Source organism: Lagopus muta, chromosome 5 (assembly GCF_023343835.1).
Source record: "Lagopus muta isolate bLagMut1 chromosome 5, bLagMut1 primary, whole genome shotgun sequence".
Classification (NCBI taxonomy): Eukaryota; Metazoa; Chordata; class Aves; order Galliformes; family Phasianidae; genus Lagopus; species Lagopus muta.
Window position 1 is genome coordinate 31,142,853 of NC_064437.1, and position 27,530 is coordinate 31,170,382.

A 27,530-nucleotide genomic window follows, 5' to 3' on the forward strand; every position below is an offset into this window, starting at 1 on the left:
CGACTGAGGGAGCTGTGGGCCGCGGGGGCCATCTGGAAGGACTGAAGGGTGTCCTTGGTGCACCGAGGGGGGTCGTGGCGCCGCCGGGGGTTGTCCTCGAAGTACCAGGCGGTGTCCCGGGTCACTGTGAGGCTCTGCAGGGCATTTAGGAGGTGACCAGAAGGTGCCGGGGGGCCGGGAGAGACCCGCTTGATTCTGGGGCGATGGGGTGGGATGCACAGGGCTCAGCACTCAGGGACATGCAAGTCACCGTTGGCAGATGGCAGAGAATGCACACAGGTCCTGGCTCTCAGATTTCATCCACTGCTCCTGTTGGACCCTATGATGCGAAACCTTGGGCAGGGTCCCCTGAGGGTCCAGCTGCTGCTTCCTCCTTATCTGCAGAGATAACACAGAGCTTTCGATGCTTTTGTTTTGTTCTAGGGCCAAAACCAGCTGGGAAAATGAGGATATTGTGAAGGCTCTAATCCGTGTAGGATCCCTTTATTGGGACCACCTGTGTTGACCTGGGGCTGTGCAGCAAGACTAGTAGAGGACACAGCCCTGCTGCAGGCACAGGAATGCTGGGACTCAATGGAGAGTCATAGCTCAGCCCTGGGAGAGTGGAGTGGGGATTCCTGTGCTGTTCTGTCCAACCACACCCACACCTGAAATGAGCAAATGCCCATTTGGACAGCGCAGTTCTGGGCAGCTGAAGTTGTGTCAGCATGCCTCATGCTGGGGACACTGGAGGCAGGACACAGCACCTTTTGAGATTAGGATACGTGTGTAAATGAGTAGGAACAAAAACTCCCGCGGGGCATTCAAGGAGCAATGGCCCTCAACAGGAACCCGGAGAGCTTCAAAGGGGCCACTGGAGCAGAGCAGCCATCGGGCTGAGCAGAGATCAGATGGCCCCCCACCAGCAGCCCCCACTGGGCTTCTGCTAGGCCAGAGCATGCTCTGGTCACCTAACAACGGCACGTGCCACGTGCCAACAGGACTCTGATTTTTATTTTTTTCTTTAACTTTTATTTTACAACACATAAAGACATCATTTTACAATCTAGTCAAAAAAAAAAAAAAAAGACTTCACAAAAGCCTCTCAGAAGCGCAGATCCATCACACTCATTTCAGAGGTTCCACTGCTCCTCCATCTCCTTCATGGGGTTGGCACGGCAGCACGGGGGGGTGGTGGGGCTGCCCTTTGGCTCCGCTCTGCAGACATGTGCTCCAGGCGCTCCGTGTAGAACCCATTGAAGTCCAACCTGTAGGACAAAGCACAGGAAGGAGTCAACCTGCTTGCCCTGCAGCCCCAAGCAGTTAACACGCCGCTGCAGCACAAGGCACCACCCATAGCATCAGCCTATCTCCTTTGTAACCCAGGCGGTGCCTCAGTGGTACAGAACCGCACAGAACCACCTGCCCCACTCTGCTGCGGCCTTCCCCAGGCACATCTCCACAGTGCAAAGTCATGCAACTGAGAATAGTTCTTCCAGTGCTTGAGAGGAACTTACAAGCAGGCAGGCAGTGATAGGACAAGGGGAAATTGATTTAAACTGAAAGAGGGGGAGCTTTAGATTAGGAACAAATTCTTCACTCAGAGGGCAGTGAGGCCCTGGCACAGGCTACCCAGAGAAGCTGAGATTGCCCCTTCCCCAGTGGCTTTAAGGCCAAGCTGGATGGGGCCCTGTGCAGTCTGATCCAATGCTTGGCTACTCTTCCAACAGCAGGAGGAGTGGAACTATCTGATTTTTGAGGTCCCTTCCAACTTGAACCATTCTGTGATCCTATGAGAAACGTGCACGCTAGCAGCACCAAACAGCAGGGGCCAGCAGTCTGCACATCACACAGAAATTACTCTCCTCGTTTATCAAATAAGTTGTTCCAATACTTATGGAATGGGCATAACATTTGAGTTTCATGTTGCTTAACAATCTTACAGAAATGGCAGCAAATTGTTCCTTGATGTTTTTCATGACTGGGGAAAACAGCTTATACAGATGGAATTTATCAGCTGCTTTCTCCTGCCTGAGCAGCTTACATCCCTTTTGTCCTTTAAATGTTATGCAAAGGACACATGACACTAAGGCAGGATTATTTACTGAATTTTGATTCCAACTTATGGGCTTACACAGGCAGGACTCATTTACATCCTGTTCCTTTCCAACTCTGTTTTTAGGATTAAATTATCTTCAGTAACTCCTAAGGATAGGTGCAGTCCTTCCCAAATCCCACTCAGTATTCTCATTCTGTGGCTGGAGCACACATTCACTCTTTTTTGCATCACTCTGTACGTCCCAGTGATCCTCCTCCATGCTCAGCCTTCCCGTTGCTTCCAAATTTGTGAAAGAAGGATAGCACTAGCAGCACTTAATGAGTGAAGATTTTAGGGCATTTGGATTCAAAGTCATCCACCTGACAGTTCCCTCTGCTCTGATGCTGCACCCTTTCCCAACTGGGCAGTGACTGTGGGCACTTTCTGCAGCCACCAACTCTCTGTCAGCACTGCTGATGAAGCCAAGACACCCGAGCACCCTCAGCATGCTGAAGATCTGTGGTTACAGTTCGTAAGAGAGGATCAGCATATCCCACAATCTATTCTCTCTCTATCTCAAGTATGTTATTTTAGATGCAATCATTTTCATTCTGGTCCCTGGGTTCCTGTTGCTACAGTGTCCACAACTGGATCTGATAATTTGTGCAGACTGAATGAGAGCTGGCCATTTGCCGTGGTGCTTCCGCTTCTTAAAATGCTATTGAGCAGCCCCTGGAAATGGAAGGACACATTCTGCTGTGTGTCCTGCTAACATACAGTATTCTAGATGAGGAAATGGGGACACCTGCTTTTGTAACTCAAAGTCCCTCTGTGCCAAAACCCTCAGTGAAGATTTGTATGGTCCTATGCAGTCCTGACAGGGAGACATGACAGTGATGGCAGCATTAAGACACAGTACTTCCTTTTTAGCCCTTCTACAGAAGTGGGATGTGGAAGTGCCTGGGGGCAGAGGCCTCAGACCCTGCTCTGAAAGCAGCCTGATACAGTTTTAGGTCACCGTCCTTAGTGCAACCAGACAACGGAAGCATTCTGTTTTCTTACATCCTGCTGAATCACCATCCTTCTCTATTGATCAGAAGCAGGAAGAACTTGTGAAGAACAAGTCTGAAGCACTTGGAAGCACTGCCTGCACAGCTTCTGCATGGATCAACTCCCAGCCACAGCACCAGGGACATGGCATCAAATGGGATGCAACACCAGTCTCCATGGTGCAGCACCACAAGAGAGAGCTTCCACCATCCTATGGAACCATAAACAGTTCACAGAAGGGTGGAGAGTCAATGACAAAAGAGGTGAACCTCTGCTAAATTAGGAATAGTGGGAGGACACCTGACACCTGAGCTATTGGCAGAAAAGGCATTGGTGTAATCTCTGGCACAGCGTGTGATAAAGTGTGATGGAAGGCTGCAGGACTTCTGTGTCTTGACAGAAAGGATTGTCAGGGACTTGATACTGTTCTGCATTTCTAAGCAAGGTGAAAACCAGCTCCAGCCTGAGCTGAGCTGGGTGATGCCACCAACAGAAGGATCTCCACATGTTCCTGCTGAGACTCGAGGACTGTGGGTCACAATGCTCTTCTATGAAAAGAGCAGGCAACCTGGCCATCAGCACTATGTTGGCCATGCCCAGCACTGCCTGCAATGACATCCAAAAGCCCAATCTCCTGCTGGAACACTTCATAAAGCAGTGTGAACTAACACATGGATTAGAACAAAAAAAAATTCACAAAATTCAAAAGACTATTTTTCAAAGTATGGCCTGAAACACAAAGTGACATTTCTTGCAATTTCAGTCTTTCCTCTGATGAGGCAGACACACACAGCTATAAAACAGCAATCACTGCTTCTGGGCTGAATCTGAGCTACTAAGAGAAAACCCCTGGCTCACCTGTAGATGATGTTAAGCATGCTGTGCTCACAGTCATTGGTGCTGTAAACACTTAGCCGGTCCAACAGATCCAGCAGATGTGTTGAGAAATTAGTATCAAACTTGTTGATGGTTGCTTCGAAGCCAGATGTCAGATGGAGGTTATCAGCATGCTCCGCTAAAAGCTATCAAAACAAAGGACTTGTGTTTGTCAAGGAGATGCAACAGTACCATCCCTTTTTCAAAACCTGGTCATAAATACTGCCATAAAACTTAATGGTAACTCAGGCACTGCAATAACATTTTCAAAACAGCTGCAAGATCCTCAGTGGTTAAAAACCTTGCCTTGCCCGTCTGGGAGGACACCAAAGTAGACCCCAGTAGAATAATCCTCAAATATATGCTGTTGGTTATTTTCTACTAACAGCAGAGCATAACAAGTGGCTTAGTAAGTGTGCGTCTAAACAGGGAAAAATATAGAAACACAGACAAGGCAAATATCTCATATACAGAGGGGAAGGGCTGTTGGACTCCAAGCTTACTGGCTCATCCACCTTCATGCACGCAGCTGGAAATACAGCTAAGAACTGAAGAACAATTGCAGCAACTGCTGTGGGAGACAAGGTCCTCGAAGCAGACTTGAGAGTGCTATCAGTGCTCCACAGTGTCCTCAGAAATATCCCCACATTCTACAAAGATTCTGCTTTTGGGGCCAGAGGTGTGCTGGAAACCAGAAAGGTCCACCTGTAGGAGGCAGGACAGCCACTCCAATCAAGCTGCAGCCCCAGGCAACATCTACAGAGCCCATCAATGCACCCAGCGCCCCACCTTGTTAGTCAGCTTCTTCTTTGCAGTCTCTTCGGCACGCTCTTCCTCTGTAGGTGGGCCCAGCATTGTGCCATGTTCTAGACTGAGCCGGTCCATCTCGCTATCCAACTTCATGCTCTGGGTGAACCTCTGTAAAGGGCAGAGAGTTGGGGACATGGTTAAAACCCATCTCCTTCACAACAGCAATGCATGAGGTTGATGCACCCCTCCTAGGCCTGCAGCTAGTTAATCCCCACTAAAGCTAACTGTCTGGTTTTCTTTTGTTTTTAAATGGGTTCCCTGATACACTGACTAGACTTTGCCTAAGGAGATCAGCCTTCATGGCTGGTCCTCAGCTGGCTTCTGCACAAACAAAAACCTAGCCAACCCTCCAGTTTTCATCTCAAATTCTGCTGCAAGAATGGATGAAGAGAGGCAATAAGGTCCATAGGAAACTGTTCCAACACTGGAAAAGAAGAGCACATAGAATTTTGTGGAGGGAACAGCCACAGAAATCATGTGGAGGAAAGTTTGAGCTCATAAAGCCTGTTGTGGGTGGGAAAAGAAGCTCTTCTGACTACACTGAGAGCAAGAGAGCAATCATGTTAAGAGATCATCATGGCTGCCTTGCACACAGAGCAGCTGGCATGATAAAATGGGGGAGACTGTACATACCTGCATGCAGTTTGTGAACATGACACACACAGACATCAGTTTGGAGAAGATCTTCAGCAGCTCAGGGTTGGTCAGCATGCAGTCCTTCAGGCAGTTGTCCAAAAAGCTCGTGTGGTGGCTCAGAACATCATCAATATTAGAAGCCTGTTGGAGGACAGTAAATTAATGAAAAAACAAACCAGGACACCAAAGCTTTAGACCAGCACTGCCAATGTATCTGCTCAACTCCCGTCAGGATCAAAGCCTAAATTTGATCCTGTACCGCACTGTACAGAACTCAGTGGAGCCATTTGCTATGTAACACAGAGCAGCCTATGTCTCTGCTCTTGTTTTAGTTAACAGTGCCAAAGCAACCTAGGATGCCATCTTTTTTTGCTTTTTAATGCTTTCCTCTCACGTAGTCATGTCCAAAGAGGCTGTATGCCTGAAACCAGCCACAGCCAGGCAATTCCAGCCAATGCTCTGGCATGTGTTCCAGGTAAACAACAAAGCTGCAGGCTGGGCCAGGCTGATGGCAAGACAGACAACATGTATTCGCAGCTTTGCTGTAGCTTTCACTTGATCTGCCAGTAATCAAGCATCATCCTTTACTTGCCTGATGAATTTCACCTGCCTAACAGTAACTCAAAAGTCCGGACCACTACTGCAGTCAGGTAAAAAGGGAAAGGAGAGATGTGTTTACCAAATCCTTGGTCTTCCAGTAACAGATTTTTTTCTCTGTTGTCTGGAACCTTCTAATCTGAATTGATTACATCACATTTCAGAAGGCATCTGAGGGCTTCTTTAACAGCCTGTTCTGGAATGTCAGCTTCTGTTCTTCTGGGGTCTTCTCATTCTTGGCTTTAAACAGGGAGGTAGGATGCTCACTGGGAATATGCTTCTCTCTGAGGTGATAAAGGCATCTCACATGCCCATCAGGAGATAAAAACTCCTACCTGGAGTTTGTGCTAGGGCAAAGAGTTATAAAGTCACAGACTTTATTTTGATCAATGAATCAGGAACACTGCGTTACACACTTAGAAAATCTCTCAGCCCAGAACACTGCATGTCCGTGAAAGGAGAGGTCAGGCGTATTTTGCCCAGACGCCCCCTTGTCAGGCATAAAAACCAGCAGGAAATGAGCTTAGCCTCTCCCAGACATCACAGGGATGAAAAAGTTCTCCAGCCTAGTGGAAATGGACCAGAAGAATAACCATCTGAAGAGGAAAAACACTTTTTACAACAAATAGTCCTTACTATGAAAAATAAAGTGAAAGGCCTCTTCCTGCCTCAAAGGCCTAATCTTTGGCAGTTCCAAGGAAGAGAAAGCACAGACGCGGCTTTTAAGAGAGCTGTTAGTCAGCCAAGGAATCAGAGGAAGATGTCTGGTCCTGCTTGTGATCTTTGCATCTCACATCCTTCTTCCTTATCCACACTTTTTTATTCTTGGTGATGTTCAGCAGAATGCTGCCCTTCCGTAACAGGATGAAGAGAGCATGGAAGTTGGGCACAGACAGGAGGGTTCGGAAGAGGAAAGGGATACATGACTAACAAAGCAGAAAGGTGATGCAGAGCAGCAGCACTGTTTGTAGTGTGATAAGAACAGTTCTTCCAATAAAACATTTAACAGTAACTAAAACAAGGCATCTTCTCCTTACATTAAATTTGGTAACATAAGATTGCTGTTCTAACTAGTCTCAAGCACACACACTCACCAATTTCAAGTTCTTCTCGAGAATGTGCCATGTTGGCTCCATCACTTCAAACATCATGTAATACTGGATATTCTGCACAAAATTCAGCATTCGCTGCCGCAGTGTGAAAGCACCAGCAAACCTAGGGGAGAAATCACGCCCACACAACTCTGAGCTAGCAAATGCCACAGAGAACCAACTTGCACAGCCAAGCAAAGCAGAGCTAACTATTTCTGTCCAGGCAAATTCCCTGCTGCAGTCTGAGAGTGATTACCAAGTTATTGCAGAACATCTCTGATTAACTTCCATGTATGGAAACGACTTTCCCCTCAACTGTGAGATTCAGAGCTTTGAACCTGCTGTGCACTAAACAGTTGATTTGTAATCTGATCACGTCCAACCATAAATGGACAGTATTAAATCCATTTTATCACTTTAACTAGTGAGACGTGTTTGCTAGCAGTGTGAAATATAACATGCAAAATGCTTCACGTTTCTTTCTAGCACATTCTAGCACATCTAACTCACTTGTTAAATGAATACTTGAGAACATCCTGTCCATCAGTATGATCAGGAATCCCTGGACTTAAACAAATAACCTCCTATCTAGGGTATTCAATGCCATTTCACTTCAAAATTAGAATGGCAGAATTATACAGAGCTCCTTTCAAGGTCTCAGGTTGTGACATAAAAATAAGAACAGCCTTCAACAAACTGGGACAAACTGAGCAATGGGGACTCTCTCCCCTCACGTTTCAGCTATGGGTACCCTGTCCACTGGTGACAGTCATGCTGTGAGCAGGGGCTTGCACTGCAGATCCCCCCAAGTCTCCTCCACTAATCCTTCTGAAGTGTCAAGAGAGCAAAAGCTCACATTGGCTGAGGTCAGTGCCGAGGTAGCTGAGGGTGTGAGAACTGAGTGCCATTGACAAGACAGAAGGTGTTTCTTTGCAGTGCCACAGGCCTGCCTTGTGCTCCAGTGAGATCATCTGAGACTGAGGGTGGCGGGCATGGAACAGGCTCTTCAGGGCAGAGGTCACAGCCCCGAGCTGCCAGTGCTCAAGGAGCATTCTCAGACATATGAACTGGATTTTGAGTAGTCCTGTGTGAAGCCAGGAATTGGACTGAAAGATCCTTGTGAGTCCCTTCCAACTCAGGACACTGTGTGTTCCTACGATTCCTTTTCCAAACTTTGTGCCACCAAAGAGGAACAAGTCAAGCAGCCCGAGGATTATTGAGCAGACACTTCCTACTGCGCCCTAAAATGTTATGTTTGACCTCCCTCTGCCAGTCAGAACTTTACAACGATCTGTTCCATGTCAAAATAATCCAAATCATGTCACAATGCATCTAACTAGGAAGAAGGAAACCCAAAGCCTCAGCAGAAAAGGAAGCCATACCATTTAGCTGAATGTAGGGAGAACTGCTTGGCTGTCTTATTGCTGATCCAAACGTTGCACAACTGCCTTTCCACATGTTTGCAATAGAACATGTGTCTGAAAAGCATCTGGTATCTTGTCAGTGCTTTCCTGGAAAGAAAGGAGAAAACCATTCAGATTAAGCTTTCTTCAGATTGACAGAAAGCTGTGAAGGCTGAGGCTACTTTGAGGCAAAGAGACTTAACACAATATGCTCCTTACGCCTTTAGGCACACAGATCTTCACTGAAACAATTCTAACAGATGAAAAAAAAGCATCTGTAATCATCTCAAAGAATTCCTCCTGAAGTGTCCCTCCTTCACACTTCCTGCCATCAGGTACTTCATGAGCCTTCTTCTCTGATGAGATCAACCTGCAGAAAGATCACTCACATACAAGCCGGGTCTGAAAGCTTCCAGTTACGTCACTGCTGCAGCAAGGCTGCAACGACTGCCAAAACTTTCACCAGGATTCTCCAAAAAGATTAAGAAAAACTGCAACCAAGCTACAGGCAGCATCACCCTGCCTGCAACACGCTGTCAGAAACAGATGGGATGCTTATTTATAGCCTCAGGGACTGGGTGCAGGTCTGTGCTCAGACACTTCAGCGTAGGAGTCCACAGAGCTCCAGCCAATACAGTTCATGAAGCTGTACCACTTAGCATTTTCACTTCCATAGTTACAATCAAAGTTAATATACCCAATTTGAAAGAAAGAGACATAATTTCAGAGATACTGTGTCATTAAGGAAGTTCCACTCTGTCAACCGATAATTTCACAGAAGTGAGAGGATACTGCTGGCATTTAGCACCTTCCACTGTTTGCCCCATTTCCCTGGCTCACAGCCTGACATTGCCCTGTTTCTGTGGAGAAACAAGTCACCACAGAAAAACAAAGAACTCTGTTTATTCTACCTCAATTTAATGCAAAATGGCCTGCTGCAATATTCTAGCAGCAGCCAGTAGTATCCTTCTAGTTTGCAACCAGGGTTACCAGAAAGCTTTTTTGCACTTCACATCGAGAAATGTTTGATTGCAAACATAGAAATTCTTAAATGAGAGTTCACTTTCAAATAAAAAATCTTCTCAGAAAGATCCTTCAAAAAGCCATGGACAAACAGAAGCTGGGGGACTGGTTACAAGAAAAAAGAGAGACCAGGCTCATAAAGTATCCTTTGATCTACGTCTTTCCATCATTTAAAATCAACTTTCCATGCATATCTTAGGCATGGACTGGTAGCACTGTACTGAAGAGAGAAGCCCTAGTCTACCAGAAGAGCAAGTGCAAGTCAATAACCCCAGAGCATTCTCTACTTATCAACAACTTTTAGTGTCACTTTAAAGACAAACTTTGCAGCATTTTGCTGTTTGAAAATGTGTTGTAAACCTGTACAAAAGCTTCTGCCTTTTTTTTTTTTTTTTTTTTTTTTTTAGTGTATAGATACCTTACCTGTTTATAATTAGGGATAGAGGCCACTTAACAATGTAGTCAAAGGAAAATGCTTCCAGACCACTGAGAGTAAGCTCTGTGGGATCTGCACCAATAATGGCCTTTTCCTGCTTCGTTTCTATGGCCAATACTCTCAAGAGCTGCGTAATGAGATCATGGGGCATCAAGTCAATCTATAAAGAAAAGCAGGGAAACAATGAAGCCACGGGGTACTCACAACTTCCAGGTAACAACAGTTAAGTGGCAAATTATCAGAGTCACTCTCAAGTCACTGGATCAGCCAGGGAGTGATGAGGAATGGCACCATCTGGACAGTGCTGCAGCAGACAGTGTTGCTGTGTTGCTTACCAAGTCATCTCAATCTCCCCAAGCACAGTTTGTATGCTGGTTCACATTTGTAAAGGCTTTCAACTGAGCTGCAACAATCATTAGTAGTGAGAACTTATAATCAATGATTTTCTTGCACTCCAAAATGGACATCCAAGCTTGAGAACGCGGCTGAGAGATACATTACTCCTTTCACCTCATCCTGATGCCACTCAAAAGCACTTTCTCTGTGCTCAGACATCAACAAGAAAATGCAGCCCCTTGCAGCATGATCAGAGCTTCCCATTGCTAATGTCAATGAAATAAACATACTTCACCCGAGAAGGCCTACAGAAATATAGCCACCAATTCTTCTTTCTTCCACTGCATTTTCCGCAGTTTCTCATAGAGAAACACGGAGATTTCCTCAATACATGGCAAGCCTTCTGCTTACACACTTTTTTACCTTTAAATCATCTTTGAAAGGATCTGTGTTGGCTGTGCTCATTCGCAAGGCCAACTCAAGCAATGCTTCTAGCCTAGTAGTTATGATGTCATCCACAGGCTTCTTAAGTTCCTCTTCTGTGAGATCCATGAAGTGAACAAAAAAGTCCCCTTGATCCATCAGGAAATAATGTTTTATAGATCTGCTCAAGAAAATGAAGATCACTGATTATGTTTCAAAAAAAACATGTTTTTTAACTTGCTTTTTAACAGACAAAAACAACCTATTTGGATATTTTTTTTTTTAACATGTGCTGTCCTACTTCCGGTCACCTCAGTCAGAACGCTGTTGTGCAGCTGTTCTTCTGCTGCTGTAAAAATGTACCCTGAGAATAAAAGTATGCACTGCACTGCTAGGCAATGGATTACACTGCTATCCTGGACAACAACCCAACCTCCAGAGTCCAGATCTATCCGAGAGGCAGCTGCCATCTCAGAGCAAAATCATGGACTCTCTTGTCCAAGTGTCTGCACTGACTTCTGAAGCAGTTTGTGTGCTTGTGTTGACTTCTGCTATAGTATGATGCACCAACTACAATTTTCACCAGGCCTCAGGGAGAGTCAACTGCAATGGGATTGGAAATAGCTCTCAGGAAAGCTGGAAGATGAAGTTTGCATCTTGCCAGAGAATATACATAATCACTGCCACTTTTTGGAGCAAAAATGGTACTAGCTTAGCCTTAAACCACTGTAGTTGCAGGCAATTTCAAGACTGAGTCAAATAAAGTCAGATTAAGCCTAGTGGCCAGTTTTGGCAAGACGTAGTTTTGGTGGTAGCCTTCCAGTAGGAAGTTGGACAAGAGACTCCTAAAGGTCCCTCCCATCCAACATTTCTACGATTTTACATTTCTTTTTTATTTTATTTCAAGAGAAAACAAATCTATCTTTTTCTTTCTCTTTCTCTTTTTCTTTTTTTTTCAGGTCAACATTTCTAACAGAAACAGAGAGAATATCCCAGGAAAAAAATGCTAACTTTAAAACCTGACATTTGCAATCAGAACCAACCTATTTAAGACGTACTTAAGAAAATAAATCAAACCTTAGGTGAGCCACAAGCTCTTTCTCCTCCATTAGGAAATCCAGGAGAACTTTGCTAGCATAGTTATATGCTTTTTCTATTTGTTCCACATATGCTCGCTCTTTTAAAGTATAGATGACCTCTTTAGCCACAGGGCAGGTAACATCACGTCCACATTCTCGCACAACATTCAAATATTTCCCTGAAAAGAAAACAGTGATCCACGTTTGCACAAACTGTATGTGTTGCCATGAGAGAAGCCTCCATATCACTGTTACAGAATGGAATAGAAGGTATATTGTGAAATTTTATATTGAGATCAACCTGAAACTGGAAAGGATTTAGATGCCTTTCAAAAGAAGATACAGAATTTAAACTAGGCTACTAATGTTATGTTTAATAAGTGATTTAGAAATGTTTTCTGCCCCCAGTGGTGGTAAAACACCTTTACAGATAGCCAAGAAAATCTGTTGTTGCACTTCATAAATAGCTTTTGAGAAGTTTGTACTTGCAGCAGGAAGCAAGCATAACCATCAGGCAGCACACAGCCTTTAAGTGCCCAAATAAAGACACCACAGACATCTAGCTCCACCTATCTAGCTGCTATAAAATTGTACCCATATACCAGAGCAGAAAGACAGAAGCTCCTTTAACTGCTGACTCCTTCCCACATTTTCATGATTTGGAGTTGCTTTTAATCTTTCTGTTTCTTTGAGAAGTTGTAGCTGGACAATCCTTTAATTTATCTTTACAAAAACAATGGCAACGATCATCTCAGACTCCTCTTAAAAAACAAATCTATCTTTACCTACCCGTGCTTAGTATTTTGTCAGCCATTTTCTGCAAGAAAGAGGGAATCTGCTGCTGAACAACAGTGTATCTTTGATCCCAATACTTGTCGTTATAGTCCTCCTGAATCTTCTCCTTCTGCAACTCGTGTTCCTCCACCATGAATTCACTGGACAGTTAAAGCAGATGTTTAGAAGCAGGAAGTGGTACAATGGGGATTACTCTTTTGACCTGTTAGTATGGTCAGTGGGAATATGATATATCAGAAGTAAGGTCTCATGAAGATACATTTCAATCAAGAACCGAAATTAGTTTGTACTAAGACAAGTAGCATTTTGTGCTGTGTTTGTGCTAATCCACAATCAATTACAACAGAAACATAATTCTATAGGGCTCAGGAATCAAGTCTAAATGTTATTTGGCTGTCAGAGCACAGGTGAGGAAGCTGGCCTTTGCTTTCTCACCATCAGAAAGGCATTCTTTTAAGCTATTTTAACTTTATTTTCTTCCCTCTTCGCATTCTGAAAATGCAGACAACAGGAATGTTGCATAAACACAGAAAATGCTTTAAATAATTCAACCAATGCCAAGAAACTTCAAAGAGTACTATTAGCTTGAATCATCATCATGATAGTGCACTACATTAACATAGATTCAGTGAGCTATGAGAATAGCATCCTATAAGAACAGAGCTCACGACTGTCCTGGAGAGGATGTAGATGTGAGAAGGGAACACAAAGAGGGACACGAGAGGAAGGGTATATCTTAACTTTTTCATTTTGTTTTTATTCTGTAACTGTTCTTTACCTGTATGGGTCATTAATGATGCCTCGATATATCCACTTTTCCAGAATTTCAAAATAGGGCACACTGGCTGCCTTGGTTAGATACAGACACAGCTCCTGGGCTTGGCTGTCTCCTGTGTAGTTGAAAGTCTTATCGTGGAGTAAGCTCAGGGTTGACCCTCCCATACACTCACCCTTATCCACAGAAGTAGCTGAAATAAAAAATATAGATATAAGACACACAAGATTCTTCATTTATATGCACAGATCAAAGAGATCAAGAAGACAGCAAAGTGCAAGTTTTTGCACTTGGGCTAGAGGAATCCCAGGCATATTTACAGACTGGAAGGAGCAGTCCTTGAGAGCAGCCCTGCAGAGAAGAACCTGGGGGTCCTCATGGATGAAAAATTTAACATGAGCCAGCAGTGTGCTCTTGCAGCTTGGAAAGCAAATGGTATCCTGGATTCCATCAGAAGAGGGGTGGGTAGCAGGGACAGGGAGGTGATTATTACTCTCTACTCTGCCCTCATGAGTCCCCATCTGAAGTTGGGTGTGGGGCCCCAATACAGGAAATATGTGGAGCTGTTGGAGAGGGTCCAGAGGAGAGCTACAAAAATGATCAGGGGGCTGCAGGACCTCCCCTATGAATATAGGCTGAGGGAGCTGGGCTTGTTCAGCCTGGAAAAAAGAAGGCTGCAGGGTGACCTCACTGCAGTCTTTCAGTACCTAAAGGGAGCCTACAAACAGGAGGGGAATCAACTCTTTGAAAGGGTAGATAACAGCAGGACAAGGGGAAATGGTTTTAAGTCGAAGGAGGGGAAGATTTAGGCTGGGTGTCAGGAGGAAATTCTTTACAGAGAGAGTGGTGAGATGCTGCCCAGAGAGGTTGTGGATGCCCCGTCCATCCCTGGAGGTGTTCAAGGCCAGGTTGGATAGGGCCATAGGCAGCTTGGTCTGGTATTAAATGGGGAGGTTGGTGGCCCTGCGTGTGGAACAGGAGTTGGAGATTCGTGATCCTTGAGGTCCCTTCCAACCCGGGTCATTCTGTGAGATCTGGACTCAGGTAGACATAAGGTATCTCATAGCTTCTACATCATACATGGAGATTTTTCTCTCAAGATGCTAATGAAAAAATCCCATATCTCAATGACTTGCTTAAGAAATCTCTGATCTCAAAATGACATCTATTCTCCACTGTAACCCTGAACTAATCATGTACACTGCTTGAAACACCTGGACTTAGGTAGATTCATAATAAAATTCACCTTTTGCATTGCAAAAGGGATATAAGGGACAGAGGAAGAGGAATACAGTAGTGTCATGAGCTTGAGACTGAAGTAAATCTTCAAACAGATGGCTAACTGTAGTGTTCCAAAAATGTGAATATTTCGGGAAAAATAAATACCAAGATGGATCATCCATTTCCAGATTCTATATAGGACAGATAGTTGTGTCCAGATAAATTTTCTGGGCTGAGTAGAGAGAAATGCAAGAGTAACCTCATGTCAAAGAGTTTAATTTAAGCAAAACTACTGAGGAAACAATACAAGGGAGCGAGAAAATGAAGCTATTAAAATGGTATTAATGAAAAGACTGCAAACCACTCCACTTCTGTATGAGCAGTTATGTGACAGGAGGCACTCGTGGGGGATGCGCATGCCATGTATGTTCTCAAATGGGTTATACTGTGCCTATTCACACAGCACTTTTATTCTGAGGTATAGTAACAACAGGCATGATTCAGAGAACCTACTGCTTTCAAAAATGGCAGAGGTCTGACAAGTACAGTCCTCCTCTTAGTCCCTCTTATTTAATATAACAAAATTGAAATGACACATACCCTGTCTGTATTGTTTATTTGTCTAGTTTTCATACACCTGTCTAAACATAATGACTGTATTTTTTAAATTTACCAAGTGAAGAAAGAATCTCTAGGGTCCTCATTGTGGGCTGGATATAAAACCAGAGTTTCTGCAGCGAGAGAAGTCCCTGTCTCTGAAGATGTTCCAGCTGGGTAATTAGTATCATGTATTCCTTGATCAGAGTCCGCATAGCAGCAGCCAGCGCATGATTTACCTGTCCATACTCAAAGGAAGACTTCTCCTCTATAAACCTGTAAAATGCAAAATAGAATCTCGTCTAGACAAGGGAATTTCCAACATTTTCAGGAATTTCAACTTCAGAACACAGTAGAAGCACAAGAGAAGATACTGCATTGGAAAACGTATTGGTTTTCAGCTAAGTTTTAGGTTTAGCATTTGCTCTCTGGCCCCTGTCTACTTCTCACCACCACACTTCTTAGTTTAGAAAGCTGTAGGAAAACATTTCCTTCTAAATTGAAGGGGATCTAGAATTACTTGCAAATCCACTATAAAAAAAAGTGAGTGCCAGTATTTTCAAGGCAATTGCCTTTGCACAACCTTATGATTAGGACAAGAGGACAGGAGAAGGTCTCAAAAGGACACAATATCATGGAACCAAACACTGAGGAAAGCTTGCTACTAGCTTCAGGCTAGTGATTCACCTGATCAGTTTTAGCTGGCTCCGTGTATCTTATTTAGTGGACAGAGGCTTCTGAATGCAAGCCATATCACCTGGAATCAGTCAGGCAAAAAAGACTGGACAAATCACTTCCTGAAAGTGCTTCTCCCTCTTTGCTGATCTTCTGCTGATCAAATCAAATGCAGCATCCATATTACAAACTTCTGCTGTCAGTGAGGTGTACCTTATACTAAGACCTTTCAACAATTACTTAGATAGCCACCAGAAACTAGGAAGCTGTAGCCTCTCCTGGTCAGCAGCACACACAAGGATTGTCTTAGTCCTGGATGCCCAGAAGAGAGCAAAAAGCAGAAAGGAGGGAGAAAATCATAGCAAAGTGGGAGAAGACAAGCCACAGTAAGCAGACACATTTAAACTTTGCCTGTGGCAAGTCAGAAGTTGGACAAAGCAAAGGCAAGGTGAAGGAAAACGCGAAGTGGCGCCACGTAGGAGAATGCCAGCTAAAACATATATAGCCAAAGCCATTGTAAATAAATTCTCTCTCTTTATTTTATACCCCTACAGGTTTAAATTTAGCTTGAAAGTCATCATATGCAAAATGACAGATTCCATATTCTGCAGCTTGATGCTTGAAGGAAAATATCCTCCTCTGGGAGGAAACTACAGCTCTATACCTGGTGACAGCAGAGTAACTTGCTGCTACAGGAAGAATCCTGGTCACCAGCTCTTTGATGGACAAGTCCAAGTTTGGATCGACTAAAAATGCTCGGTTCTGCCTGCCAACAATAGGCTGTGCTGTGATGTATCTTCCATCCACACCAATCAAAACATACAGCAGGTCCTCCACAATCATGGATTCTTGGGATGCTAATGGCAGAGTACCTGTTTTCAAAGAGACAGCAGAAAAGAACATAATCAGAACGTGCTGCAGTACGTCCAGATCTTCCATTCATGCTCTAGCACCTGAAGCCTAAAAGGATGACATACTACCATTCAGAGAGAACAAAGGAAGATCATACAAACCTGAACCAAGGTACAGAGAAATAAAACTGAGTTACAGTCAACTCCACAATCTTAAACCTTGCTGTCCAGGAAAATAGAAGCCTTTGCTCATTATTTAAACCCAAAGCAAATCAAGTGGACAGAAATATGCATCCATCAACCACGGACGAGAGAACTTGCACTGTTCACTCTTCCATCCAAATGAGCTCAATTACACTGGACCTGAGTTCCAGCCTTGCCAACAATTCTCCTACCTCCCCTCCACTGAAGTACTCAAATATAAAGAATAAAACTCAAATACACAAAACAGAACGTTAGCTCAGCCAAAGCTACAAGTGAACGGCAAGCTACAGGGTCTCTGATTGGTGAAGTGAACTGGAAATCAGATACAAAGAAGTGCAAAGGACTCAAACTGAAATATAATGAAGTACATCAAAAGACTGGGGACCAGGATGGCTACAGTGTTCACCACAACTAGCCTTATCTCACAAAACCAGCTAACAATCCCTCTCCACTGTAGGACTGTATGTGCTGGTGCAGCATTAAACAGTTTTGAGAGGTGTCTGATCTTACCAGTGATTTCTGGGCACTACAGAATTTGTTAATCCCTAAGGAGGAAAAAAAAAAAAAAAAAAAAAACATTTGATGTCACTGAGAATCTCTGTCGTGTGGTTCAAAAGTCTGGAAAAAAAAAAACCATGGACTGTACATGTAAGCATCAGACATGCTTAAAATTCCCATACAGCTACACAAACCATTTGACAACAGGGAAACACACAAGAATGAAACTACTTGTGATCTCTACTTTTCTGTGCCCCTAAGACAAGGCACAAATCCATGCCAGGAAGAAGCTACTGGATTCCTGCAGGTGTGTCTACCTTCTTGCGGAATAGAGCATGAACCTCTAGCACAACTGTTGCCTTTCTTTAATCTGATTTACAAATCACAAACTATACACAGCTCTGTCTAAAGCTATAATACAAAAGAGTGAGATCAGTCCTCTATTGCTCTGACTACGAGCAAATCAGGGAGGTTGTCACAGCCTTACTGGAGAGGAGAATGAGCTGCATGGATTGATGAATGCTCCCCGAAAGGTGCAACTGCAGATTTTTCAGCTGAGAACGCAGATGGGATGCTCCTGCAGTATATTGTGTGGAAGAAGGACTGGGAAACTCAAAGCAGATTAAATCTTATGGATTAATGGTGGAGTTGGAAGCTAGCACAGGAGAAACACTTTGAAGAAAACACATCTGGTTGGGTATTGTTGGTTTTTTTTTGAACCCTGTTCATTCCACAGATTTCAAGGAGGCAAGTTTTGCTTTCATCCTAATTATGACAGAATCTGAACGGCTCTTCTGAACAAGTACAAAACATAATTTTCACTATGTATCACATACCTATAGGTACCGTTACGTCAGTGCTTAGAGCAGTGCCAATTAAGAAATCCCCAATAAGCGCAGGCCTCTCGTACACCCAGGATGGAAACACTGGAACAGGCTGACCTGAATTCTTCTTATTTTGCTTATCTCGGAGCATTTTTCGTGTAAGCTCAAGAGGCTGATGAGAAGGAAAAAAATAAAAAAAAAAAAAAAAAAGAGAGAGAAAAGAATGAAGAAAGAGAGATGTTTGGAAGTACAAAAATTTTTCAATTTTAAGCAGAAATTGACTATAAGCCAATAATTTGAAAACAGAAAGTGGAATAATTGATATTTCAGTAGAACAGTGTAGGTTTTAATCATCATTTTTTTAACATCAAATTAGTTCCAGAAGGAGAAAGTAGCCACATCTCATCCAAGGAGAACTTGCAAACAGGCCAATGACCACCTCTGAAATCAGTTTCCGCACACTGCCCAAGAAGTAGGTGCACATGAAATGCCATCCAGACAATACATTGGTGGAAAATGACAGCGATTTTGCTCTGATTGCAAAGGAAGTGAGCTTTTACAAGACCATAAGAGTTTCCATTCCTGGCACTGGATCTCTGTCAGTAAAATAAATATGGCGAAAGACTAATATTCAGCTTGAGAGCTCTATGTGATGTACAAAAACTGCCACAAGTGCAAAAACATGGGGGACGTGCTTATGAAAGCCATTTCTTAAGCTCCACACGTATGTGAAATGGGATCTGCACACAGTCATTTTATTTTCTTCTCATTGAAGGTCTCAGAGGTGAGAGGAATGTGGGAAGGAAACAAGTGCACATAAGCTTTGCATCTTGCTGGCTTGCGCTGCCACTTCCTTTGGCTGCAAGCAGAACTGTGCCTCAAAGGAAAAGTATGCATGGCAATCAACTTGTATTTGAACATCCCAGAAAACACCACTTCCTCTTCTCTCCTCTTTGAGCAAATCATACATAAATCCTTTTTAAAAGATCTCTTCTCCTACTGGAAATTAATCTCCCTTTCAGGATCTAAATCAACTGCTTGACTCAGATCTTCCATGAAGGATTTGGATGAGACAGGCAAAAAGCCTGATATGCACGGTATAGGAGGATCAGTGTAGCTCCATCACTGACTAACAATGCCTTTGAAGCACTTATTTCAAGAACACGAATTCCAATAGCTAAGTAGACAAAATGGTTGTCTGCTTGGGGAACAATTTTACAAGGCACTGCACTCACACATCCTGGAGAACAGAGTTTTCAGCAAGGACAGAATGACCCATAAAGGTTGCTGAGCAAGCACTGCTGCAGGCAGGAAAGGAAACATCTGCGTGGGTTAAGGAGGTGCTTTGAAACAGGAAAATGAAATCACATCACTACGCCCCAGTGAGAACTGCTGTGCCTAAACTCAACTCACCTTACCTGACTTCAATAGAAAAGGCCGCTTTTATGAAGAACAGCACAATGATTTAATATAATTTGACAAACGCCATTTTGAGAGCAAATTCAGATTATCTGCATGGATAGGAATACCTGCAATTCCCCTACACAGCAAAAGTTAAGAGCACAGCTACATACGAATGGCAGGGAAAAATCTTACATGTAAGGTGAGGGAAGCGGCAGTACCTGCTGTGCACTGGAGTTGGCTGTGACAGAGCCAAGCTGCTTGCGCAACTCCTCAAGTTCCTGCAGAGAGATCTTGGACGTAGATGAGGGAATGGAGAAATTTGTGCTGCCACCAGCTGCCACATTTGCTGTGAGTTCCGCTCTTTCTTTGGCATTTTGTTGCAAATACTGGAGTGTCTGTATATACATAAAACAAAAGAGATTTTGTGAACGCTGGTCAGCACACACTGCAGCAAAACACGTCTGCCCATAAGAGAGGTGAGCTGCTCAGACTACAGGTATTTCTGTTCCAGTCTCATGCCTTACAGTGGTCTAAATCAACAGTGGTGTAATTCTCAACAGTACTTAAAAAATTAAGTAAATGCTAGATCTGGATGTCTTCTATTGACTTCAATGCATTCCAATGAATATTATCATCAGATAATGTGCATATTTGAAATCACTGTGTTGATGCTACTGCCAAGTAGCTATAACATGCTCAGTTCTAGCACAGAAACAAACCTCTTTGTCTTCTGTGAGCTTTGACAGTAGGTACACCAAAGAATCTAGATGTCTGGTATTTTTAGACTTCAGCTCATCATATTTCTTTAAAAAATCTTCAGGAGTTCTAGAAAACTCTGCTATTTTTACCTGTAAAAGACCACATGAATATTTAATATTTAAGGTACATTATTATTCCAACATTCCAGAGCAAAGCATTGTACAAGGAGGCAGAAAAGATGCAGGCTGCTGCCGCCAGCAGAGTACTTCAGGGTTCAGGCTTTGACTGAACAATGCAGCATTGGCCTCACACTGGTAATTAAGATGGACTGATTTGGAAGGCAGCAATGAAAAGCAGTATTATGGCCACAGAAACACATCTGGTCATGAGGGTACCAGGCTTTAAATCCCAGACATATTCGATGATGTTCAAAGAAAAAAAAAAAAGCCAGATACTATTCAAAAAATTATAAAGGTTGGAAAAAAGCACCTAAGATCATCTAATCCAATCGTTAACCCATTGCCACCATTAATGCCCACTAAACCATGTCCCTCAGTGCCACATCCCCACATTCCTTGAACACCTTCAGGGACGGTGACTCTACCACCTCCCTGGGCAGACAGTTCCAATAACTTAGCACTCATTCTGAGAAGAAGTTTATCTTTATATGCAATCTGAACTTCCCCGGCACAACTTAAAGCCATTACCTCATCCTTTTGCTATTATCTGGGAGCAGAAGCCAACATCCACCTTCCCAGAACTTCCTTTCAGGGAGCTGTAGAGCAATAAGGTCTCCCCTGAGCCACCTCTTCTTGAGGCTAAACAATTCCATTTCCCTCAGCTGCTCCCATAAGACTTGTCCTCCAGACCCCTCACAGCTCTGTTGCCCTCCTCTGGATACACTCCAGGGCCTCAATGTCTTTCTTGTAGTGAGGGTTCCAAAACTGAACACATCATTGAGGGTTTTTTTTTTACGATTACCTCCCTGATCCAGCTGACCAGACTATTTCTGACACCACTGTTTCAGGATGCCACTGGCCTTCTTTGTCACTTAGCCACACTGCTGGTTCAATGTTCAGCTGACTGTCAACTAACATCCCCAGATCATTTACCTCCACTCAGCTTACCAGCCACTCTGCCCAGGCCCCAGCACCTGGCCTAAAGCTCATACAGCAGGCCTCAGCCCAGTGATCCAGCCAGTCCAGATCCCTCTGTACATCTTTCTACCCTCAAGCAGATCGACACTTCCTCCCAAATTGGTGTCATCTGCAAACTTACTGAGAGCGAATATAATCACATTTAATCACACAGCTACTATTTTTCATTTGATTTACTTCTCCAGTAGATAACTCCTCTAATTAAAAATTGAACCAACCACGCCAGGCACAAAATAAGCTACTTTTAACGCTTCCCCCAGAATGAACACACATCACAGGTACAGTGCTTGTACCAGCTCTGGCAAAGGAAGCTCAACACCTGCGGCGAGGCCCCAGGCACAGCTCCCTGCAACGCCACCCCTCTGCCCACCTTAGCGCTGTGTGCAGACACAGAGGTGGTGACATAGGGCGTGCGGTTCTTCTGCAGCAGGTCGATGTACACCTCAGCCCCCTCACCACCATGCACACGCAGCAGGCTGAGCAGCTCGTTGACATCGTGGTGGATGCGGAACTCATTCATGCTGTGAGTGAAAACCAACCTGCCGCTGCACAGGACACGGAGAAGAAAGGCAGAGAGTCAAGTTAGCGTTTTGGCTTAAGAATAACGCTTCCCAGCTGCGTTGTAAGCCCGCAGGGTGTGCTGAGACATTGGACAGGAACAAAGAAACTTGCATAAGGGGAGCTGCAAGGAAAGTCCCTCGTCTTGCTTGCTTCTGTCCTGCTGCAGACTCGGTCTAAGGGTGGAGAGCAGCAGGGCTGCCTTCCAGGCACCACGTTAGCGGAGAGGTCTCCGAGGGCGGCGCTGACTCAAGGGGAGAGGGGCTGAAGCCCCGCAGAAGCTGCCGGGAGGGTTGTAAGGACGCCCGCACTTTCCCAGCAGCGAGACCCGCAGGCTGGAAGGCAGGAGCCGAAGGGCTCGCACCGAGTGCCCGCCGCGGCCTGCCGTACGTATCAGAACCACGCGCTACAGACGCAACGCCGGGCCCGTTCCGAGCGGCTCCCTGCAGCAGCGCTGCGGGCCCAAAGCCGACACAGAGAACGGGGCCAGGCGCCCGCTCCGCTCTCCCTCCCCTAGCCTCCCGCAGCTTCCCGCCGGCCCCGGCCCGCTCCCGTCCCACCTACCCGCCCGGAAGTCTCCGCCGCGGCCGCTCGGAAGCGCTGCGGGCGCCTGCGCGACCCAGCCCGGCCCATGCCGTTGTCCGTCCTCCGCCGCCGCTTGCGGGGTCACCCGCCGCTCCCCCCCGTCCCGCCGCCCGCCCGGGCCCTGCCGCGGCCACCCTTCGCTTTCTCCCCGCGCCGCCTGCGCCTGGGCCCGCGGCACCCGCTGTTTGAGGTGAGGCGAGGCGAGGCGAGGCGAGGCGAGGCGGGCGGCGCGGCGGCAGGGCTGCCCCGCGGCTGCCCCACGGCTTCCGTGTCCCCCCGCTGCAGGATGGCGACGTGCAGAGGCACCTGTACCTGCGGGAGGCCCTCACGGGCCGCGCCGAGGAGGCGGAGAGGCCCAGGTGAGCCGCGTGGAGGGAGAGCTCGGCCCCCGGCGCTGCTGGGGCCGGTGGGCCGCCCCTGATACTCACAGCGACTCATACCTTCGTCGGAGCTGTGTCCAGGCGCTCCCTGAGCGCCGGCAGCTTCTGTGCCGTGCCCACCGCCTTTGGGGCAGAGCCCTCTAGTAATGCTTGAACGTATGATCACTTACACGCCGAGGATGCTGTAACGTGCTGTCCTTCCCTTACAGGGTGTCTGAATTTTGCTGCCACATCTCCGGCTGCTCTCAGGTGTTCGACACACTGGAGGGCTACGAGCACCACTACAACACACTGCACCGGAGCGTCTGCTCCTTCTGCAGGAGGTCCTTCCCCTCGGGGCACCTTCTGGACATCCACATCTCTGAGTGGCACGACTCACTCTTCCAGATCATGGCTGAGAAGCAGAATATGGTGAGGGCATGGCCAGGGCCCTGCTGCCGCACAGACCGGCCGTTCACCCTTCCCAGGGGGTGTCTTCTTTCCTTTCTTTCAGTACAAGTGCTTGGTAGAAGGCTGTGCGGAGAAGTTCAAGAGCAGCAAAGACAGGAAGGATCACTTGGTCACTGTTCACTTATACCCTGCTGACTTCCGATTTGACAGACCAAAGAAAGTGAAGAGGTAACTGCACAACGGCAGCAGCACAGCTGCTTTTTCCATGCAGAAGTGACATTGTGCATCTCTGCTGTCCCACTCCTTTCTAAAGCACACAAGCTGCTATCTAAAGAGCCCAGTAGTGAAGTTTTCTGCTTCTTGTGGGAATAGATATACATGTGGGACTTCATATGACAATGTTTTGCCTTCTCCTAGTGTGTCTTCATTCTCTCCCTCTGTACTCTTTCAAGTCCAGCACTTTTCTTTGGCAGTGTGTGTTTGTCCTGCTTTCTTTCCAAGTCTTTGCAATATTCCTACTCCCGAAAAGTATGAATAGAGCATAAGGAGGCTTTGTAAACCTGTCAGATAGCTTTCTCTTCTGGCCACTCATGCACAGAATCGTGTCATAGAATCATCTGAATAGGAAGGTACCTTTAAGCGCCATCTGGTCCAACTCCTCTGCAGTGAACAGGGACACCCACAGCTCCATCAGGTGCTTAGAGCCTCATCCAGCATGGCCTTGAATGTCTCCAGTGATGGGATACCACTACCTTACCGGGCAACTTGTAACAGTGCTTCGGTACCTTTATTGTAAAAAAAACTTTTTCCTTCTATGTGATCCAAGTCTCCCCTATTTATTTTGAAACCATTGTCCCATTACAACGCTGTCCCATTGTCCTATCACACAGAGCCTGCTAAAAAGTGTACCTCCTTCTTTCTTACAGCCTCCTTTAGATACTGACAGGCCACTCTCAGGTCTCCCCAGTGCCTTCTCTTCTCCAGGCTGAACCACCCCAGCTCTCAGTTTGTCCTGATAGGGGAGGTGTTCCATCCTTTGGATCATTTGTGTGGCCCTCCTCTGGTCGCACTCCAGCAGTTCATATCTCTCCCGTTCTGCTGTTTCCAAGCACTGCTTTTGCTATAAAGTCATCATTTCAAGCGGAACAGGGCAAGGGGGCCCTTTCTCCTCTTCTGGGGAGAAAGAAAGAAAAACAACCCAATTAAGATAAGGAGAGAGAACAAATTTACTACAAATGGTAAAAGAATGTAAGATAATGAGAAATATTATTGAGTTATTAATACAATTAATAACTCAAATGGAAATGAGAAGAAGGCAATGACTGTGCTTTTTGCTGCACTGCTGGCACCCAGAAGCCCTTTCACCCCCCATTACCCGGAATTGGGGAGCATGTGGAAGCTCTTGGGAACTGTAGTACATCTCAGTGTGTCTTCCTCTTAGAAAGTCAGAACTCACCTGAGACTTGCTGAAATGTCTTGATATAGAATACTGGTATAACCAGGACATAGAATACAGGCACTGATGTTTAACAGTCTTCAGTGACATTGAGGATGGGATGATGAGAAAATTCCTTGCCCAGTGAAGTGGTACAGCCCTACCACAGGTAACCAGAGGGACTGGGAGTCCCAGAGCTTGCTTGTACTAACCTGCTTGTACCATCACCTCTCCACAGCGGAGGGCTGGACTGGAGGTGCTCCAGCCTCGTTTGGGAGCCCATTCATGCATTAAGCTTTATGAGTTGAAGAGTGACATGTAGGAACTAAGCTGTGTGCTGAATACTTTTGCTTATCTCTCCATCAGATTTTGCCCTGCAGCAGGTGTTTTGTGCAGCCAAATCTCGGTGCCTCTTTCATGCGGTAATTCTGCCAGGCCTGATGTGCCCTCTTTAAAATCCCTTTCATTTCTTTTGCTCCATGCTCACATGTCAGCTGCTGAGAAAGGATGTCACATTTTGTTTCTGCAGTGGTGCCAAGCACGTGAGCTGTCCTACAGAATATGATGGGAGCATGCTGATGGATGTCAGTGTGGAGACCTCAGAGCAGCTCCAGGCAGACCACATGGAAGTAGTGCCCAGTGAGAGCATGGAGGTCCCTCAGCCTACAGCCAGCACTTCAGGACCAGAGAAGCGTCTCTATAAATCCAGGTCTGAGCCAAATACCTGCACAGGCAACAGTTTCTGGGGCTGGGATCATATTGTCTTAATTGCATAGTGCAATACCACTCTGGGTGTTTTGTGCTGGGTACAGAAGAGGTGAAATTTCTATTTATTTTTGAAAAGCACTTTTAAAATAGAAAAAAGCATGAAGAAAAAAAGAGTGAGCATTTACTGCAAAGCTTTGTCAGCACACTGTTGCTGTTGCTCTGCCAGCCCCTGGTATGTTCCCAGGGTACTGCAGAGTGATAGTGGTCTGAAGATAAGCTGTTGGAGTCCAAGCCCCCAAACACAAACGTGTGTTTCCTGCTTTGTAATATTTTGCCATCCTAGCTGACTTTCCCAGGAAACTGACTGCAGCTTCCTGTGTTCCCATGGGGTCACAGGACAAGACGCAAGCAAAGCAGGTCGATGCCTTATTCTGAATCATATATTTTGCAAAGTCAGGTCAGCATTGCTGTGCTTTCTGATTTTTTTACAAAAAGTTAAAAACAAATTGCCTGATGCTGGCTTCACTTACGAAGTCCTCTTCATCATGTACCATAAAACCTGCGTGAGGTAGTATGTGATCAAAAAGTTGCTGAAACAGCACCTGAATCATTGTCATTTATTGATCACTTTAATGGCCTCTAAACACATTGTGTTTTTTCTTGAACTCTCCCAGTTGGCAAAGGGATGCTTGTACTTTGAGTTTGTCACACCTGAGATGCCAGCGTGGTCCATCCAACAGAAACCTGACCCCTCTATTTGTCCATGGGGTTACAGTGATACCAGGCAGTGCCAAGGTGACGTGTTAAACTTGACTGCTTTTTCAAGAGTAACAGGTTATATGCCATTAAGAAATGCTGTCTTGAATTTGATGTGACCCTCCTGGTTGCTGAAAGGCCACACTTTTCTTGCTTCTTCTCTGCAATCATACACTTTTGCAAAAATAACACTGTAACTTCCCAGCAGCAGGTTACGTTATTCCCATTGTGAAGAGAGATGAGAGGCATCCGTCACATAAATGTGCCCCGTCAGTGGAAGACAACCAGCGTTTAACCTATATTTTGAATTGGCATCGGTGATTTAGACTCTGGGAGCATGAAACCATGCAGGATGTAAAATATCCCAGTGCTCCTGTAGGTGGTGGGGTGCTAAGCAATGAATAGGGTATGTGTTGGAAAAGGGCCGATGCAGAGAGCTTGTCCTGGCGAATTGGTGTGCAGCCAGACCTTCGCACTTGCAGCTTGTATCTTGCAGAGATTAGTCAATTTTGTTTTGGTATCAAGTTCCCCAAAAGATTACTCTTTTACCTCCAACACCGTTGCCTTGCATTCCTGGGCTAAGTCAGCTTTGTCTTTTAAAGCATGACTGTTGCTGCTAGTTGACTGGTCACAGCAGGACTTCTGCTGATAACAGAGGGCAAAGATCTCACAAATGCATGTTAACTGGCGTCTCTGTTCCAGGATCCCATCCACAATCTGCTTTGGACAGGGTGCCACCCGAGGATTTAAAGGCTCACGTAAGAAAGTGTGAATGTCAGCACAGTAGATTTGTGCAAGACAAAAAGACACCAGCAATTGTGATCGAAGCCCCCGTGTCCAAGCAAGAATGTTTGCCATTGCGTGCAAGGATCTGCTCCATAACAGGAAGGTGAAAAGGAGAAAAGGGCGGTGGTGCAGTTCGGAATATCTAGATGCTTCGGGAGGTGCTTTGCCACAGTCCCTTCATGTCTGTGTACCACGTCTCTTTGGCAGAAATTGAGAGAAGAGCCTCGCTTGTATTTATTCTCCGTTAGACACAAAAGCTCTCCTCTCTGATTTCCCCTGAAATCAAACTGGAAATAAATTTTTCTGCCTCTCTGCTGTTGAGTTTCTGTGTCTCATCAGCTGCTGCCCGGAGATGTAGGTGGAGCCAGGCAGATGGTATGAGTCTTTGAGATTTTCCCCAAATATCTCCAAGTCAATTGGCAAGAGAGGGTGTATCCCCTTATGCCTTCTTTCCT

General features: G+C 45.4%; 2 protein-coding genes across 7 annotated transcripts; one reads left to right on the forward strand and one right to left on the reverse strand.

Moving 5' to 3' along the window:
* Window positions 1-1,049: 1,049 nt before the first annotated feature.
* Window positions 1,050-23,085, reverse strand: TUBGCP2 (tubulin gamma complex associated protein 2). Of its 5 annotated transcripts, none has more exons than XM_048945326.1 (18): window positions 23,061-23,085; window positions 21,848-22,022; window positions 20,341-20,469; window positions 19,840-20,016; window positions 18,230-18,389; window positions 16,505-16,712; window positions 15,242-15,441; window positions 13,351-13,540; window positions 12,567-12,712; window positions 11,776-11,956; window positions 10,699-10,879; window positions 9,927-10,099; window positions 8,460-8,588; window positions 7,081-7,201; window positions 5,387-5,530; window positions 4,733-4,861; window positions 3,926-4,089; window positions 1,050-1,247 (listed from the first exon to the last, which is right to left on the reverse strand). In XM_048945326.1, exons 2-18 carry the CDS (start codon window positions 21,995-21,997, stop codon window positions 1,142-1,144), a joined length of 2,688 nt encoding a protein of 895 aa, XP_048801283.1. In that variant the 5' UTR covers window positions 21,998-22,022; window positions 23,061-23,085; the 3' UTR covers window positions 1,050-1,141. The 5 variants fall into 5 exon arrangements, 4 of the variants coding, with proteins under 4 accessions (XP_048801283.1, XP_048801284.1, XP_048801285.1 ...); XM_048945327.1 differs by lacking the exon at window positions 23,061-23,085 and adding an exon at window positions 22,933-23,018; XM_048945328.1 differs by lacking the exon at window positions 23,061-23,085 and adding an exon at window positions 22,600-22,694.
* Window positions 22,667-27,387, forward strand: ZNF511 (zinc finger protein 511). 2 transcript variants are annotated; one of them, XM_048945336.1, is made up of 7 exons: window positions 22,667-22,810; window positions 22,906-22,979; window positions 23,210-23,411; window positions 23,494-23,618; window positions 25,355-25,534; window positions 26,208-26,328; window positions 26,992-27,387. In XM_048945336.1, the coding sequence occupies exons 1-7, from the start codon at window positions 22,667-22,669 to the stop codon at window positions 27,037-27,039; spliced, it is 894 nt and encodes a 297-aa protein (XP_048801293.1). In that variant the 3' UTR covers window positions 27,040-27,387. The 2 variants fall into 2 exon arrangements, with proteins under 2 accessions (XP_048801293.1, XP_048801294.1); XM_048945337.1 differs by lacking the exon at window positions 26,208-26,328.
* The last annotated feature ends 143 nt before the right edge of the window (window positions 27,388-27,530 follow it).

What these genes read in the sequence shown, in the direction of transcription:
- ZNF511 (XM_048945336.1), top strand. Translation starts at nt 22,667, where the DNA reads ATGCCGTTGTCCGTCCTCCGCCGCCGCTTGCGGGGTCACCCGCCGCTC. An exon ending in CGCGGCACCCGCTGTTTGAG is followed by an intron (nt 22,811 to 22,905) that starts GTGAGGCGAGGC and finishes CCCCCGCTGCAG; the next exon opens with GATGGCGACGTGCAGAGGCA. An exon ending in AGACCAAAGAAAGTGAAGAG is followed by an intron (nt 23,619 to 25,354) that starts GTAACTGCACAA and finishes TTGTTTCTGCAG; the next exon opens with TGGTGCCAAGCACGTGAGCT.
- TUBGCP2 (XM_048945326.1), bottom strand. Translation starts at nt 21,997, where the DNA reads ATGAATGAGTTCCGCATCCACCACGATGTCAACGAGCTGCTCAGCCTG. An exon ending in CTATCCCTAATTATAAACAG is followed by an intron (nt 8,589 to 9,926) that starts GTAAGGTATCTA and finishes CTTTCTTTCCAG; the next exon opens with GAAAGCACTGACAAGATACC. An exon ending in TCCCTACATTCAGCTAAATG is followed by an intron (nt 7,202 to 8,459) that starts GTATGGCTTCCT and finishes TTTCTCCCCTAG; the next exon opens with GTTTGCTGGTGCTTTCACAC.